This window comes from Mesoplodon mirus (assembly GCF_964341445.2).
Source record: "Mesoplodon mirus genome assembly, chromosome: 4".
NCBI classification, from domain to species: Eukaryota; Metazoa; Chordata; class Mammalia; order Artiodactyla; family Ziphiidae; genus Mesoplodon; species Mesoplodon mirus.
In genome coordinates, this window is record NC_138979.1 from 179,447,246 (window position 1) to 179,463,863 (window position 16,618).

Genomic DNA, 16,618 nt, shown 5'->3' on the forward strand with positions numbered 1-16,618 from the left:
TTCCCACTATACCACAGTGCTTCCTATAAAGGACGTCCCTCACAGTGGACAATGGTCGGATCTTTCACACAACCATCATCCACTTAAACAGAGGAACAAATCTTAGAGGCCAGGTGGGCCAAGGGGTGTGAAGGTGGCTCCTGTGTTTGGAGAGATGAAGCTTCACTGTGCTTTTGGCCGAAGGTGTATGGTAGTGCCACCTTTGTAGCATTTATATGATAAGGAAGATCTTTGACCTCCACCCCCCCACCAGGCACTCTGAAACCCACCAGCGATGCTCCCACGTGAAATCGAGAAGCGTGAGAATTGCTGGCAGCACCTCTCAAGCATTCTCACAGGGGCTGGAAAATCCTGCTCAACAGGTGTCCCAACAAGAGGATCAGAGTGGCTGGCCGTGCAGACCAGGAGAACAAAGCTCCCTGCAGAAATTAAAACCGCCCTCAGCAATCTGAAAGGCCAGTTGCTCCTCCATCATCAAGGAGCAAATGCTACCTTTTCGGAAAGGTGAAATGAGGAGAGGACTCATTTTCTTAAAGACTAGAAGTAGAACTTGCCATTTTCTAGTCCATTTAGAAGACAGTTTTCTCTTTTCTTTTTAAAGAAGGGCCAGGTATCAGAGAAATTCTCCACCCCCTGTCATCCTCTCGGTCAGGAGGCAAGTCCTCCTGGGCTGCACCCCTTCTCCTCCCCCGCCCCTGCTCACTCACAGGGATCAAGGCTAGGGCTACACTCGGGAGCCAATGGCAAGGTGTGCTTGGGAGCAGTGGGCACCTGCTCGTCGGACGCCTAATCTGAGTGCCCACAGGCCACACTCCATCTCTGGGGGAGGGGAACTCAGGTGCTCATTAGGCATTCTAAGTCACACAGAGGGGCAGAAAGGCAACTCAGGGCAACCCCAGTCCCCTTTCTTTTGTTCTAAAAGAACTTTTGGCCTGTAATAATCCAGAGAATCACCCCAGTTGCTGTTGTCATCCCCCAACCTGGGGACCCCGAGACCTGATGTCACTGAGGGGCATTTCTCACCCCGCCGGATCTTCGGGTCTCCCACAGGACAAGCCTGCTCTGACAGACAGCAGACCGAGGGCTAGGGGCAGGGGACAGGACTAGGTTCCTTGCCCCTGGGCGGAAGGGGAAGGTGGCAGGCAGGCCTCTTGCACCTATGGAGCCACCCAGCCCTCTTCTGCAGCCGAAAACGGACAGAGAATGGGTGCTCGGCACCAAAGGATAGGTCCGGCCACACGTGGCTTCTAGACTGTTAGTGCCAGAGGACTCTGCGGCCCCCAGTGCTCGGGCAGCTACTCCCCACCGCCTGGAGCTGGCAAACCCATAAACGATGCTACCACTTCTGGCCCATCTAAATCCTAAACGCCTTTTAAGGCTACTCAGATTCCCCTTCTCCTGCAGCCTCCCCAGGGCAAGGCTTTCTCACTCCTCCGAGCACCTTTGGGCCTCTGCTGGGTCCTGTCCTGGCTTCCCAGCACCTCAGGGTTTAATTTACCTGCCCTCACCTGATACCCCAAACTGTCATGCAATGCACCTTGTTTCCTGTCAGGCTGGCCTCTGGAGCCCAGAGATTAATACACAAATGCTCACTCTCTCCCAGGAGAGAAAATCACAACCCACGAAAGCAGCAGCAGTCCACTAGAGAACCATCGAGAATGTTATCACTATAAATGGAAGAGTGACCGCTCTGCCTGGAGAGGGGCTGGGCGGGCTCCCGGGAGGGGGTGCTGTTGGCATTGGGCTTTGAAGATGAGTAAGCGCTCGCCAAGCCAAGTGTGGGGAAGGGCGTCCAGATGGGGGACCAGCTCCAGCAAAGCCCAGAGGCAGGCTGGGAGGCAGGGAGGAGGTGGGCTTGTCCGGAGGGGAGGGCGGGGAGGGGCACCCAGAGGGACATGCAGTCAGGGTTCCCCACACCCTCTCACTGCTCACTCTGGGGGACCCCTCTGAAGCTGCTGGGCCAGAGGACGTGGAGACACGAGGTGGCAGAAGAGCACGTGCCCAGCTGCTCCGGCTCAGAAGTGCGCGTCCGCCTTGCCCTGTCTACACAGCCCACTTCTAACCACAGGAGCCAAACAACAGTGCTCAACAGGCAAAAGGCCTTTAAAAATCAAGGCTGGAGTCCAGTGTGAGGTCTGGCTTGGTTTTCACTAAGCGCATGCTAGGCAGAGCTGCGATTACTACTTAAAATGATTTCTGCTACTACTATGCTGGACCCTCAAGCACCTCAAGCACGACCTCATCAGATCTCCTTGGCAGCCTGTGGGCAGGGCCCAGACTAGGGGGAGGCCAGCGAGCCACCCAGGGAGCAAAATTGACAAGTGCTCCTCTCGGGTGCTAACCCTGACCTTGCCTGAGCCTGAGTGAGTGTCTCCTTAAATTCTGGACCTGGGATGCCTGTGAGGGAAGCTGCCTTTCTCTATTTTATGGAGGAAGAAGCCGAGCTCAGGAGAAGCACAGAATTCCCCACTCAGCGTTCCCGAACCCGCAGTCAAGTACCTGGTGGTCCTGCACGGGGACACTCTCTGCGTCCTCCCTTGGCTGGTGGTCCTCCTGCGGGGATGGGGGCCTGGGTTCCGAGGCTGGTCTGGCATCCTCCGCGATGCTGGCCTGGGGGTGGTCCTTGCCCAGCCTGGGGAAGCTGCAGCTGCTCTGGGAGGCCTCGGCCTCCCTGGCCTCATCCTCCCCGGCCCCCAGGTCCGGCAGATACCCCTCTGGCTCTTCGAGGTCCACTTCTTCGTTTTTCAAATCCTCCATGCCTTCTGCATAAGCCTCCAAAACCTCAGCCAGGGGAACCTCATAATGCGGGTAGTAGAAAAGGTCATGGGGGATGATGGAGATCCTGGAGAGTGGTGGAGACGGCTTGAAATCCAGGCCTTCTTCGCTGGAGCTGCAGAGGGTCTCCAAGCTGCTGCTGCTGCTTGGTGGATTGGAAGGCAATTCTCCCCCAAGGCCCCGTGGGCCCTCGGCTTCCCCTTCCTCCTCACCCCGACGGCGCCAGGGGGACTCGTGCTTGGCCTTTTCTGGCTTTTTATCCACCAGTGCCTCCTCAGGGGCCAAAGAATAGCCTTGGTCTTCTGGTCCAGGGTCCTTGTGAGGTTCCTGCTGGTTGGGCTTCACGGGGGGCTCATCCAAATCTGTCTTCCTATGGGCAGATTTACCTCTCCTTTTACGCAACTTCTCAGCACTATCCTCTGACACCTCCTCCTCGGCAGGTTTTTTCTCATGAGGCGAAGGAACCTCGTGGAAGGCCTGGCTGGTGGAGGGTAAATCTACGAGGTCGCTGTTAAATTTCGAGGCTTTTAATGGTATGCCTTCGAAAGAGTCTTCCTTATCCATAGCTTCTACAGTCAGCAGCTTAACCTTGATCTCCATGGAATCGGCCACAATGGTATCCTCTCCCAGCGTTGAGGGGGAACGGCCCTCTTCCCCTGGGCTAGCTGCCCTCTCCGACGCCCCATTCCAGGAGGGAGAGGTCTGGGGAGTCGGAGGATGACTGACCTTACCATCCACTGAAGACACGTCGCTGGGGGCCTCACTGGAGGCTGCTTCCAGGATCTCTGGGGCCTCCTGTTTCGGTGTTTCCTTAGCAACCTCAGCTGCCAAGACCTGTCCGTCCTGCTTGGACGACTCCTTGGTCTCTCTTGGGCTTCCTTCGAAGCGAAGGTCTGGACTGTAGAAAGGGTCCCTACTGCAGGAGGCATCCCCGTAGGTGTCAGCCTCAAAGTGCACAGTTTTCTTGATTGGCAGAGAGGTGGACCTCTGGCTGTCCTTTCTGGATGATAAGATGGAAGATTCTGGAGCCAGCTCGCTGGTGCTGTTGATCTGCCCTGGGACCTCTTGGAGAACCTGGTCAATGATCTGGTGCATGAACTCAGAGCAGCTGTCTGCCAGCTCCCGGCTGGTAACGCAGGGCTCCTTCACACCCTCAGGCTTGTCACAGACGAAGACTTTGGAGGGTGGCGGGTGGCTGGTTTCGTGGTTGACGGTGTAGGCACGCTCCCCATTCTCAGTCAGAAGGAAGACGGTGCTCTCTTGTTCAGAAGGGGTTTCTCTGATGCGAACGAAGGTGGATTCAATAGGGGCTTCTTTGTCGGAATCCGCAAAATCCTCCTGCCAAGAAATACAGGGCAACGTGAAATCAGCAGAGCGTCTAAGTGTCACGTAACGTCCCCTCTCAAAACACAAACACCGAAGTGGAAAAAGCACTTCAGAAGGAATGGAAGTGTTCTGATGCACATGTAGACTGGCAAATCACTATTGCTCCTGCTGAAATGTGAGAACACCAAAGTTAAAAAGAATGTGGTTTTTTGTTATTTTTTTTTTTGTGGTACACGGGCCTCTCACTGCTGTGGCCTCTCCTGTTGCGGAGCACAGGCTCTGGACGCGCAGGCTCAGCGGCCATGGCTCACGGGCCCAGCCGCTCCGCGGCACGTGGGATCTTCCCGGAGCGGGGCACAAACCCACGTCCCCTGCATCGGCAGGCGGACTCTCAACCACTGCGCCACCAGGGAAGCCCTGAATGTGTTTTTTTAAAGCTATGGCTGCAAAGACATATCAATGAACTGAACTCTGGAGAAGGATGAGCCCTTCCTAAGTGAGCAGAGATTGTCCGTGACTTCATACCTGTGGGCCACTGCCTGGTCTGGGTATGGACAGGAGAGCGAACTCATCCGAGATAAGGAAAGATCAGCTAAATATTTATTGATTGTGTGGGCTGGCATGAGAGATTGAAACTAGAAGGGGCCCAAACACAAAACTAGTTCTCTTCATATACTAATTCTCCCACACAGGGGCTTTTGCTAAGTAAGATGCAGCTGAATTATTCACAATGGCTAAGACATGGAAGCAACCTAAGTGTCCACCAAAAGAGGAATGGATAAAGAAGATGTGGTGTATATATTTACACACACGCGCGCACACACACACACACACACTGGAATATTACTCAGCCATAAAAAAGAATGAAATAACGCCACTGACAGCAACATGGATGGACATAGAGATTATCGTACTAAGTTAAGTAAGGCAGACAGACAAAGACAAATATCATATGATATCATTTATACATGGAATCTAAAATATGATACAAATGAACTTATTTACAAAACAGAAACAGACCCACTGACATAGAAAACAAACTTATGGTTACCAAAGGGGAAAGGCAAGGGAGGGATAAATTAGGAGTTTGAGGTAAATATATACACACTACTATATATAAAATAGATAACCAACAAGGACTTATTATATAGCACAAGGAACTATATTCAATATCTTGTAATAATCCATAATGGCAAAGAATATGAAAAAGAATATATGTATGTAACTGGATCACTTTGCTGTACACCAGAAACTAACATAACATTGTAAATCAACTACACTTCAGTTAGAAACAAAAAGATGCAGCAGCTGAGAGCAGGGCTGAAAAGCAGAGAGCAATCTTGGTGGTACTGCAGAGCTTGGCTCCCAATGCACTGGTAGGGAGAGTGGATTGACCTCATTATACAATTACTTGAAACTGGAGGGCTGAAATTAAATAAAAGTGCAACAGAACCCTTATCAACTCTTGAGAAGGTCAAAATGATCAGCTCTTCATTATAGGTCCTTGTTTGGGAAAGGGCTCTATTCTCTGGGGGGAAAATGTCATCTACCTCAACTGTACTGCTCTTTTGTACACCAGGTTTGGCATAAAATAAAAAAAATTTAAGACACAAATAAGCAAGAGAAGAGACCCATAGTCAGCAGAAACAATAGTCATTAGAAGTAGACCCAGAGATAACCTGGGGTTAGAACTAGTAAATAAAGAGTCTAAAATAACTGCTTAACCTATACTATAAGAAATACAAAGGTTTTTCTTCAGGCTGAAGGAAAGGATCACAGATGAAAGCCTGGAGCTGAAGGGGGGAATGAAAAGTACCTGAAATGGTAAATGTATGGCCAATATAAAAGACTATTTTAAAAGTTTTCTTAAAAAGTCTCCTGTTTAAAGCACAAATAATACATATGCAGAAGAAAGTCAGGCAATAACAGCACAAAGGAATGGAGAAGAGGTGAGTGGAATGAAATAGTTGCATATATACAAATATATAAATATGCGTTTTATTTAATGTTGTATTATAGTAATCCAAAGTAGACTGAGTTATGTTCAAGATGAATATTATAACCCCTGGGAAAACTACTAAAAAGATAAAACAAGGAGATGTTGTTTTAAAGCCAACAGAGGAGATAAAATGGAAACCAAAAAAGTAATTGAGGGCTTCCCTGGTGGCGCAGTGGTTGAGAGTCTGCCTGCCAATGCAAGGGACACAGGTTCGTGCCCTGGTCTGGGGGGATTCCACATGCCGCGGAGCGGCTGGGCCCGTGAGCCACGGCCGCTGAGCCTGCGCGTCCGGAGCCTGTGCCCCGCAATGGGAGAGGCCACAACAGTGAGAGGCCCGCGTACCATATAAAAAAAAAAAAAAAAGTAATTGAATAATCAGAAAAACAGTTAGAAAGGAAGGACGGGGGAGCATAGAACAGATAGGACCAATAGAAAACAACAAGCAAGGTGGTAGACTACGTGAAGTAAATGGTAAAAAAATACACAAATAAAATGACACACTAATTCTTGTCAGAATGGATAAAAAACAAGACCCCACTCTATACTATTTGCAAGAGATGTGCTTTAAACATAAGCGTACTCTGAAAGGAGAAAGATGGTAAAAGATGTATCACACAAACACTAATCCTAAGAAAGTTGGTATGGCCTTATTCCTGTCAGACCAAGGACACTCCAAGACAAACTAAACTACAAATAGAAATAAACGGATGATGTCGTCAGGAAGAGACAACGGTCCTAAATGTGTGTACATGTGTGGCAGGGCTTCCACACACATGAAGCAAAAGCTGACAGAACTGAGGAGCGCAACAGATCCACAATCATGAGTCAGAGAGTTTCAACTGTTCTCCCTCACACTCATGGATAGGAAAAGCAAAAAAAAAGTCAGTATGTCCCTAGGATATTAGAACAGCATATTACCCAACTCAACCTAATTGATATTTAAAGACTGTCAAAGCTTTCACTGCACAAGACACATTCTTTGCAAGTGCATATGGTATGTTTACCCAAAGAAACCGTATGTCGGGCCATAAAGCCAGGCACAGTGTCTGGTACGCAGTCAGGGCTTAATGAATGTTTACTGAAATGTACTAAACTCAGCTGAATTGTTAAGCTTAAAAAAAACAGCAGTTTAATGGGAGTCTAGATTAGCTGGGATGGCTCATCTGTATTCCCCTGGGGATGTAAATGGACTGTTCTGTGGTGATGCACTGTGTTCCGTGAGTCAGGATGACCTACACCAGGTATCATATCTTGTTCAACCTCTCTTGCCCCAGCCCTAGTCTCTGACCCCAGCACTGGGGAGATCCAAGGGTCAGATCTACTGAATCCTGGCCGTGACCCTGACTCACACAAATATCATAAATTTTAGTTAATTTTAAACTCTGCCTACAGCTTAAGAGCTCAGGGCTAATAAAAGCCCTGGTGCCTAGTATTTCAGAATTTAGTAATGGTCTATGAAGATTAAAGTACAAAATAAGATCACCACCATTTTCTGGGCATCAACTGCTGTGCCACGCACAGGAGTAAGTACTTTATGTATCTATTTATTCTTCACGTAACTCTGAAATGTGAGTCATCTTTCCATTTTACAGATGGCATCTCATACAGACATGTATCAGAGAGGTTAAGTAAGCAGCTCAAGGTCACACAGCTTCAAGTGGAAGAACGGACATTCCAGCCCGTGGAATGCCTGCTTCTAAAGCACCCTGGAAAGTGATCTGTGGGCTAGAAACAGATGGGAAACACACACATAGGTAGGGACTGGAATGAAAGCCACATCCTGGGGAAGACCCAGTCTGGCTCTTCTGAGCTACGCCAAATGGGGTCTCAGTTTCAGCATATGTTGTAAGGAATCTAAAAGCCTGAACTTTGCAACCGCAGAGAACTGGGATCAAACCCCAGCTGTGCCCTTGGTAGCTGGGCAACCCTGGAGAGCTCTTTAAGCCTCTTAGAGTATCTGTTTTCTCTTCTACAAAATGAAAATAATGATACCAAGTCAAGTGGAATTGCAGAGGTGGCAGTCAGCCCAGAGACACAAGGGATGGTTACCTGACAAGCCTCCAGCTACAAGAGCAGCCCATTCTCCCTGCAAGTATTAGCTCTTGATGCTTTTTTCTTTTTTGTCTAGTACGTCTAACTACCTGAAATGATGATGTGTTTGCTTACTTGTCAACTGTTTTCTCTATTAGAACAAAGCTACAAAAGGTCAGGGACCTCATCCATCTTGTTTATTGCTAAGTTCCCCTGCGCCAGCAGTAGGTGTTCGGCAGATTTCCAGTAAATTCAATAAAGGACTGTTGTTATCCTTGTGATCAGTGTTATTATCATCTTGGGCTTATGCACGGGTTGGCTGGAGGTTCAACAGGGCCATGACAACTTCTAAAAGGTCTGATTCTGGGGCTTCCCTGGTGGCACAGTGGTTGAGAGTCCGCCTGCCGATGCAGGGGACATGGGTTCGTGCCCCGGTCTGGGAAGATCCCACATGCCGCGGAGAGGCTAGGCCCGTGAGCCACGGCCACTGAGCCTGCGCGTCCGGAGCCTGTGCTCCGCAACAGGAGAGGCCACAGAGGTGAGAGGCCCGCGTACCGCAAAAAAAAAAAAAAAAAAAAAGGTCTGATTCTGCTCCAAAAAATCTGTCACCAAGTATACTCAGATTCTGAAAATAAAAAGGCATGCTTTTGAATGGTCACTGTCTATGAGAATTTTTCACATTCTGATAAAATCTGGTAGACTGCTAAAATGTTCCATCTGACATCTAAAAAATCAAGTAGCTGATTCATAATACAAGTGGGCATCTCTTCTAATCTTAATAAAGTTTGGGATGGGAAGGTTTGTAAGAGGTGTGCCTAACTTCCCACTCTGCTTTTAAATGTCATACACGTTATCTATGATTTTGAAATGAATAAGTGGCAAAGCAACGCTCAAGGTGCTTGAGATCGAGTTTTGACCCTTACGGCTGTCACACAGAACAACACAGCCCGAACCCCAAGCTTCATGTGATCGCCAGCTGATGGAAATGTATGGTTTCTGAATTATAGGTAAGGAAAACAGACATACGGCTTCCAACTCCGGGAAATGTTCTAGAAACTGAGCCACGTAAGTCACGATGGACTGCTCGTCTGGCGTGTCAACCATGATGTCTGTTAAGAGAGACACAGGAGTTAGAAGGACACGCAAAACACGGTTTTTATTTTATTTATCTAAAACATTTTTAATTAAAAAATTGTTTTCCAGCTTTATTGAGGTATAATTGACAAATGAAAATTGTATATATTTAAGGTGTACAACATGATGGTTTGACATATATATACCTTGTGAAATAATTCCCACAATCAAGTTAATTCACACCTCCATCACCTCACAGAGTTACCTTTTTTCTTTTTTGGGTTTTTTTGGTGTGCTGAGAAACCTTAAGATCTACTCTCTTAGCAAATTTCTAGTACACAATACAGTATTATTAGCTATAGTCACCATACTGTATGTTAGACTCCCCAGAACTTATTCATCTTATAACTGAAAGTTTGTACATTTCCCTACTTTTCCCACCCTACCCCCAACCCCCAGCCCCTGGTAACCACCCTTATACTCTCTGATTCTATGAGTTTGGCTTTTTTAGATTCCACATATAAGTGAGATCATGTAGTATTTGTCTTTCTGTGCCTGGCTTACTTCACTCAGCACAATGTTCTCCAGGTTCATTTGTGTTGTGGCAAATGGCAGGATTTCTTTCTTTTTCATGGCTGAATAATATTCCATTGAACATACCCACAGCATTTTCTTTATCTCGTCATCCACTGTTGGACGCATTGGTTGTTACCATACTTTGCCTATTGTGAATAATGCTGCAGTGAACACTGGTGTGCAGATATTTCTCCAAGATTGCAATTTCATTTCGTTTTTGTTTTTTTTTGTTTGTTTTGGGGGGGCTTTTTTTTTGTTTTGGGGGGGTTTTTCGTCATGCAGTGCGCCTTGTGGGATCTTAGTTCCCTGACCAGGGATCAAACTCAGGCCCACAGCAGTGAAAGCACTGAGTCTTAACCACTAGACTGCCAGGGATTTCCTGAGGTGGTTGGTTTATTTTTGTTTTTTTTTAAATTTCATTTCCTTTGGATATATATTCAGTAGAGGGTTTGCTGGATCACATGATTGTCTATTTTTAATTTTTTGAGGAACCTCCACACAATTTTCCGTAAGAGCTGCACCAATTTACATTCTCACCAACAAGAACACACGGTTTTTACATGGGATCTTGGGATGATTGATCGTGCAGGATCCCACAGACCAGGGAGGTTTTTTCTCTTTATTGTACACTTCAGGAAATCTAGGCCCAGAGAAGGGGAATGATTTGAGTGAAGCCTCACAAGTGGCTGATGAGCAGAGAAGGTGGAATGAAGACCCCAGCTCTCCTTGTACCCAAGATTCTGTTGTTCCCTACTGCCTTAGTCCCTCCCTGCCAGCAGCCAGCTCACTGCCTGCCCCATCAGCGAGTCTGTTGAGCTGGGACCCTCACACACTGCCAGAGGGAGTCCTAAGTTAGCCTAATCCACATGGAAGGCGATTTGACAGAGATAACCAAGTGCCCGAAAAAGGTGTGTACTTTCTAGCTGTGTCATTCATTCTGCTGTTGGGACCTGGTCCTGGAGGAAATAATCTGAGATGCACACTGAGCTTTAACCAATAAGATGTTCATTGCAGCGTTATATATAAACATGACTATTCTGAAACAACCTCGATGTCCACCAGTAGTAAAGAGCTAAGTAAATTTTGGTGCACCCACTAAATGGACCATTATATGGCCAATAAAAATATGTAATGAAGACCTCCTATCAGCATACTTATGTCACAATTATAACGTTAGGTTTTTAAAAAGTAGGATACAAAACCATACATACACTGAATGATCCCAATTAGGTAAAAAAATTGTAATTAGATGTAAGGAAAAATACTGGGAAAATGATCTCAGTGGCAGGAATACAGGAGATATAAAGATGACTTCATTAGATGTTTCTGTATTTTCCAGATTGGACGGCAGGTGTTCCATATGTAAAAAAAAAAAAAAAATTATTAGGAAGAAAGAGAAAGAGAGAGAGAACCACATCTACCTTCTGGCTCCAGGAGCCGGGGGATGTGAAGGGCGTCGTGAGCGATGCTGAAAGCCTTCTCCAGATTTTCCCGCATGGAGTCTTCTAGCGCCAGCTTCATGTCGACCAGGCTGGGGTCGATGGCCTTGATCACTGCCAGGAAAGCCAGCCCACTTCTCCAGCTGCCTGCAAAGTCCTGCACTGCCACGCCATACCTGAGGAAAAGCAGCAGCCTCAGTGCAGGTCAGTAAGCAGACTCGAGGATGCCTCGCTGGCCTCCGAGCGGGGCTGGGAGCTGCTGACCTGGGGAGGCCAAGAGGCCCCAGGCCCTGAGGATCGGGATAGCTGCACTGAACCATCGGTATTTCCATTTCCAGACAAACAGGATAGGAAGGTGTACATCACACGAGGAGACATAATAGAACCTTGTGTTTCCCAATTTCCAGATATATACATATTTATACACACATATATATAAAGGAGTCATTTTATACACTGTTCCTTTTATCAGTAATGTTCAAAATGCAGCAAACATAGATGTGTTGTGTAAAAAAATGGAGCCAGAAAGACCCAAGTTCACACTCGGCTGCCCCACTGTGCTTCCAGTGTTGTGGCCTTGAGTCACATACCTTCTAAGCCTCAAACTCATTTATAAAACAGGGCAGCTGTCATGGGCAAGTATTAGGTTGAATCCCCCAAAACGGCCATGTCACGTGGACAACCTAATGTGCAATGCAGATGGCACATGAGAGCCACTCGCTAAGGGATAGCTAATGTCATGATTAATATAAATAAAATCATAACATTAAAAGTGACAAAGATGGATAATCCTGCCAGGCACTAATATCCTTTGGACTCCATCCTTTGAGACCATATCCGCCCCTGTCAATCTCTCAACTGTGATCCCTGAACTCTCTTTTTAAAAAAAATCCTGGGGCTTCCCTGGGGGCGCAGTGGTTGAGAGTCCACCTGCCGATGCAAGGGACACGGATTCGTGCCCCGGTCTGGGAAGATCCCACGTGCCATGGAGCGGCTGGACCCGTGAGCCATGGCCGCTGAGCCTGTGCGTCCGGAGCCTGTGCTCCGCAACGGGAGAGGCCACGACAGTGAGAGGCCCGCGTACCGCAAAAAAACAAAAAACAAATCCTGTTATTTAGAAATCGTTTGAGATTCATAAGAAGTTGCAACAGCAGTACAAAGGGACCCTGTAGACCCTTCACCCAGCTTCTTTCAACGGCAGCATCCTACGTTACCGGCGTGTGTTATCAGAACCAGGACACCGACGTGGGCACAGGGCTATTAAAACCAAGACCGAATTAGGATTTCATTGGCTTCAGTGTCACGGGGATGGTGTAAGTGCCGTGACATTTTGTCACAAGCACCCATTCCTGTGACCAGTGCCACAATGGCGATACAGACTGTTCTACTCCCCGCAAAGGCCCTTCCTCTCTTTATAGCCACCCTAACTCCTGGCAATGAGCTCACTTTTGGTTGATTTATTTTAAAATACCATTTACTGGTTGCTCACATTAATCAACTCTATCACGCTTAACCCCTTAATCAAAACCCCAAAGATCCAACTTCTCTCTCATCTTTTATTTTTTCCTGCCATCTTTTGTTTTCTTTCTTTCTTTCTTTCTTTTTTTTTTTTTTTTTTGCGGTACGCAGGCCTCTCACTGCTGTGGCCTCTCCCGTTGCGGAGCACAGGCTCAGGACGTGCAGGCTCAGCGGCCATGGCTCACGAGCCCGGCCGCTCCGCGGCATGTGGGATCCTCCCGGACCGGGGCATGAACCCATGTCCCCTGCATCAGCAGGCGGACTCTCAACCACTGTGCCACCAGGGAAGCCCTTTTCCTGCCATCTTTTATTTCCATACACTGGGGAGCCAGGATCCGCTGCTGAGCACTTACTAAGTGCTGGTACTCTGCAAGGTGCTTTCACAGAGTTTATTTCATTTAACCCTAACTCTCCCATAAGGGGGTGAATGGTAAGTCACCATCTTAACAGATGCAGCTTAGAAAGGTAAGAGATTCACCAGGGTCTCCCCAGTCCGGAAGGGGGTTAAACAGAAGGCCAGGAACTTGGTTCCAGTTCACCTGTCTCAGTTTTGGAAGGGCCAGACCTGACTCTGATAGGTTGCAGCCTTTATCGTTACTCGTTTTTAAGTAGGTACAGACTCTGAAAGATACCCAGAAGCTTAATAATAAATGTGTCCATGTTATTAGGATCCAAGGGCCATCCCCACATTGGGATTTAATGTGCTGAAGGACCCTGGGATTTCTATTCAAATTCTATCATCAGCTTTCTGCAAACCAAACATGGGGTGAGTACAGTTTCGTGGCAGAAACAGAAACTGACAGAATCCCTTTTCTGAGGGTCTATGTGAAGCTCCGGGCACATAACTGAGTAAACGGTGATGCCCTTTTTCTTAGCCCTCCTCCCCCTGCCTGGCAGCACGGGGTGCTGGGGAACAGGGCGTGCGGCTTACTTCCTTGTTTTCCTCTGCACCCATGTCAACAGTGTCCTGATGGCCTTCCTCTGGTCTTTCACCGATATCACCGCACTCCTCTCTGCGGTGGGCGTGGGTGGGAAGGAGGAGTCTGAGTCTGTGCCCCCCGAGCCAGGTGACAGGCTGGAAGACGGAGAATTTCTGCTGAGGTTGCCGGTGAGTTCTTTAATCTGGAAGGAAAACGGCGTTTCAGACCCCGGAGGCAGACCCAGCATGGTCCCTCGTGGACCCTGGCTGGAGGGACCAGCTGTGCAGAACTGGTTCTCCAGATCGGGAGAAACCCCTTCCTGAGGGTCGTGTGTCAGGGGTCAGGGCAGTACTCATGATGGCCTGGCTGTTTCTTGTGGCTTGTGGTGCGTGCAATGATGCTTTGCAGGGAAAATCATCTCTTCCTGGAGTCTCTTTAGCTCTGGCCAGAGGCTGCAGATGAGGTCTTCCTGACCTGACTCCACCTACCCCTACCCCGTCTTTCCATGGCCGTTGCTCCCAGAGTGCATCATGTTGTTTCAAGCCCCACTGCCTATGCCCACCCAGGTCCTGCTGCCTGGATGTCCCTCCCTTCCAACACTGAACTCCTGGCTACTCAAAATGTGCTCTTACCATGGGGTGCCTGTGAGAAATGCAGAACCCCAGGCCCCACAGCAGACCTACGAAATCAGACTCTGCATTTCAATACCACCCCCATACCAGCTGATTGGTTTGCACAATAAAGTCTGAGAGGCACTTGTCTAGTGAACTCCGCATCCTTTAAAACCCTGCTCTGGTGTCACTTTATCCAGGAAGTTTTCCCCTCCCCCCTTCCCCCTCTGAGATAGTTGCCCCAGCTTGGAGCTTTTACAACACTCTGCTCATATGCTGACCATGGCCTGCACCACAGAATTCTATAATATGGGACTGACTTGTCTGAGACACCAGAAAGTCATGAGAGCAAGACTTTGTATGCTCAGAGCCTGGCACATGGGAGAAACTCACTAGACATTTACCAAATAAATGAATGACGATCCAGAGTGGAGTTAAGGACTTTTTACACATTTCAGGACGTTTCCAGTCTATCAGGGAGTTGAAGAACAAACATCAGTAACCGAAGCCTGTATATGACACTGTACAATTGACAGAGGGCTTTCCCACGTAGCATCTCTTGATGCTCACCACATATTTGGAGCACTGCTACCATTTCACAGATGTGGAAACTGAAGCTCAGAGGGAGCCTTTGGTTTTATAAGTTCAAGGCTATTGTCTCCAAGCCTTGTTTGAGCTCATTCTTCTCTGAAATGTAAGCATGAGCCTCTGTGAAGATCATTTTTATGCTTGGGAGACCCACTAAGCAACGAGCCACGATTTTCTATTTCAAAAGAGGGGGATTTTAGAAGATAAAACATTGGCTCACTCCCTCCTACTCAGGAAAAAGAACCTGAGCACAATTTGAAATATCCCCTTCATACTCCAGCCACAGACCCTGCCCTTGCTCTATAAAATCTGCATTTCCAGATGGAGGCTGAGGGTGCTCAGGATGGAAAAGCAAGGTCTTTCCTGTCACACACACCTCTTCCTAGAGCTATCTTTGGACAGGCTCTTTAACCGTATCGGATGAATACAAGTCATTTTAGGAAAGTAACTCTACCAAGTTCAATTTTTGGTTGGAAGGATTCCCCAGCTCTTGTGACACTTTAGAACAAAATTACTTTTCGAAGTAAATAGTTAACTCTTCAAGTACCAAGAGGAGAACAGAGCTCACGTCACTTTTAGAATCACAGGAATTCAAAACCTTTAGCAACCAGGTTCTTCCAGTTCTTTCCCAGGAAACAGAAACGTCGAAATCTGTTAGAAACGAAATCTCACTGTCTCCCTCCATCCAGCTCCACTCTTGTGCTGCTAGAGATCATTACCGTGTGTTACAGAAAAGAAATGACTTTACCTGGAAGAAGAGGATGATGTTCCAGATCAGCCCAAGGACCAAAGAGGGGTTGCCATCTGCTATTTCTGCCGCATCGATGCTAACCAGTTTTACCTGGAGAGAAGCAATTGATAAGCTTAACAAGAGAGTCCAAACAGGATGCAACGTGTTATTTTCTGATGCTGTTGTCGAGGGCCTGTTTCTCTTTCTCACCTGTGCTGTTCGGTGCTGCCCCAGGCCACCTCTCAGGGACCCCAACATGCAAAAGTGTATGTAAGTGTGTCTAATAAACACGTGCATAGTACTTCGCACGCGCAGACACTATTCTAAGCTCCTTACAAGTGTGCATCCTCCCAGCTCATCCTCACAACCCCACATCACAGATTCCTCTATTATCTCTATATTTCCGGTAAAGAAATTCCAGAGCAGTCAATGTAACGTGCCCAGGACACACACCTCGTGAGAAAGTCATCCTTTTCCAAGAACAGACGGTAAATGCCCAGGGGCGGTCTGTGTACTACACTAACACCCACCAAACCTCCAGATTTATAACACGTCTTTGGATAAACGCAGCACTGACATCAGCGATCAAGGAACACGGACAGCTAAGGCAATTATCCATTACTCATTAGAAACAGTGCGTGGGGATAAGGCCGCCACCCAGCGTTTCTGCATCTTTCTGCAACATTCCGTAACAAAATACCCTACTGACTGGTTCAAATGGGCATATTTGAGAAACCCTTAAGAGATTACGTTATTTATTTAACTATGTTCTGACTGCAGAGGATTGCCCTTGGTGAATGCCTGAGGCACTGGTTTTCAAAGTGTGGTCCCTGGACCAGCAGCATCAGCCTTGTCACCTGGGAACTCCTTAGAAACGCAAATTCTCCCCCAGACCAACTGAATCAGAAACCCTGGGAGGGGCCACGATCTGCATTTTAACCGGAGCTCCAGGTGATTCTGCTACACGCTTGGGTTTGAGGACCACAGCCCTAAGCCATCATTTTACTCCGCAAACAAAACCTGAGTATGTA

General features: G+C 47.7%; 1 protein-coding gene across 1 annotated transcript in view; it reads right to left on the minus strand.

Annotated features, from left to right (window-relative positions):
* Window positions 1–16,618, minus strand: part of CLMN (calmin) — a 125,125-nt gene that overhangs the window by 17,418 nt on the left and 91,089 nt on the right. The window contains exons 5-9 of the mRNA XM_082616797.1: window positions 15,606–15,698; window positions 13,670–13,860; window positions 11,203–11,396; window positions 9,158–9,240; window positions 2,500–4,113 (exon numbers count right to left, since the gene is read on the minus strand). Coding sequence (XP_082472923.1) covers window positions 2,500–4,113; window positions 9,158–9,240; window positions 11,203–11,396; window positions 13,670–13,860; window positions 15,606–15,698 — 2,175 coding nt within the window. The remainder of the gene's footprint in view (window positions 1–2,499; window positions 4,114–9,157; window positions 9,241–11,202; window positions 11,397–13,669; window positions 13,861–15,605; window positions 15,699–16,618) is intronic.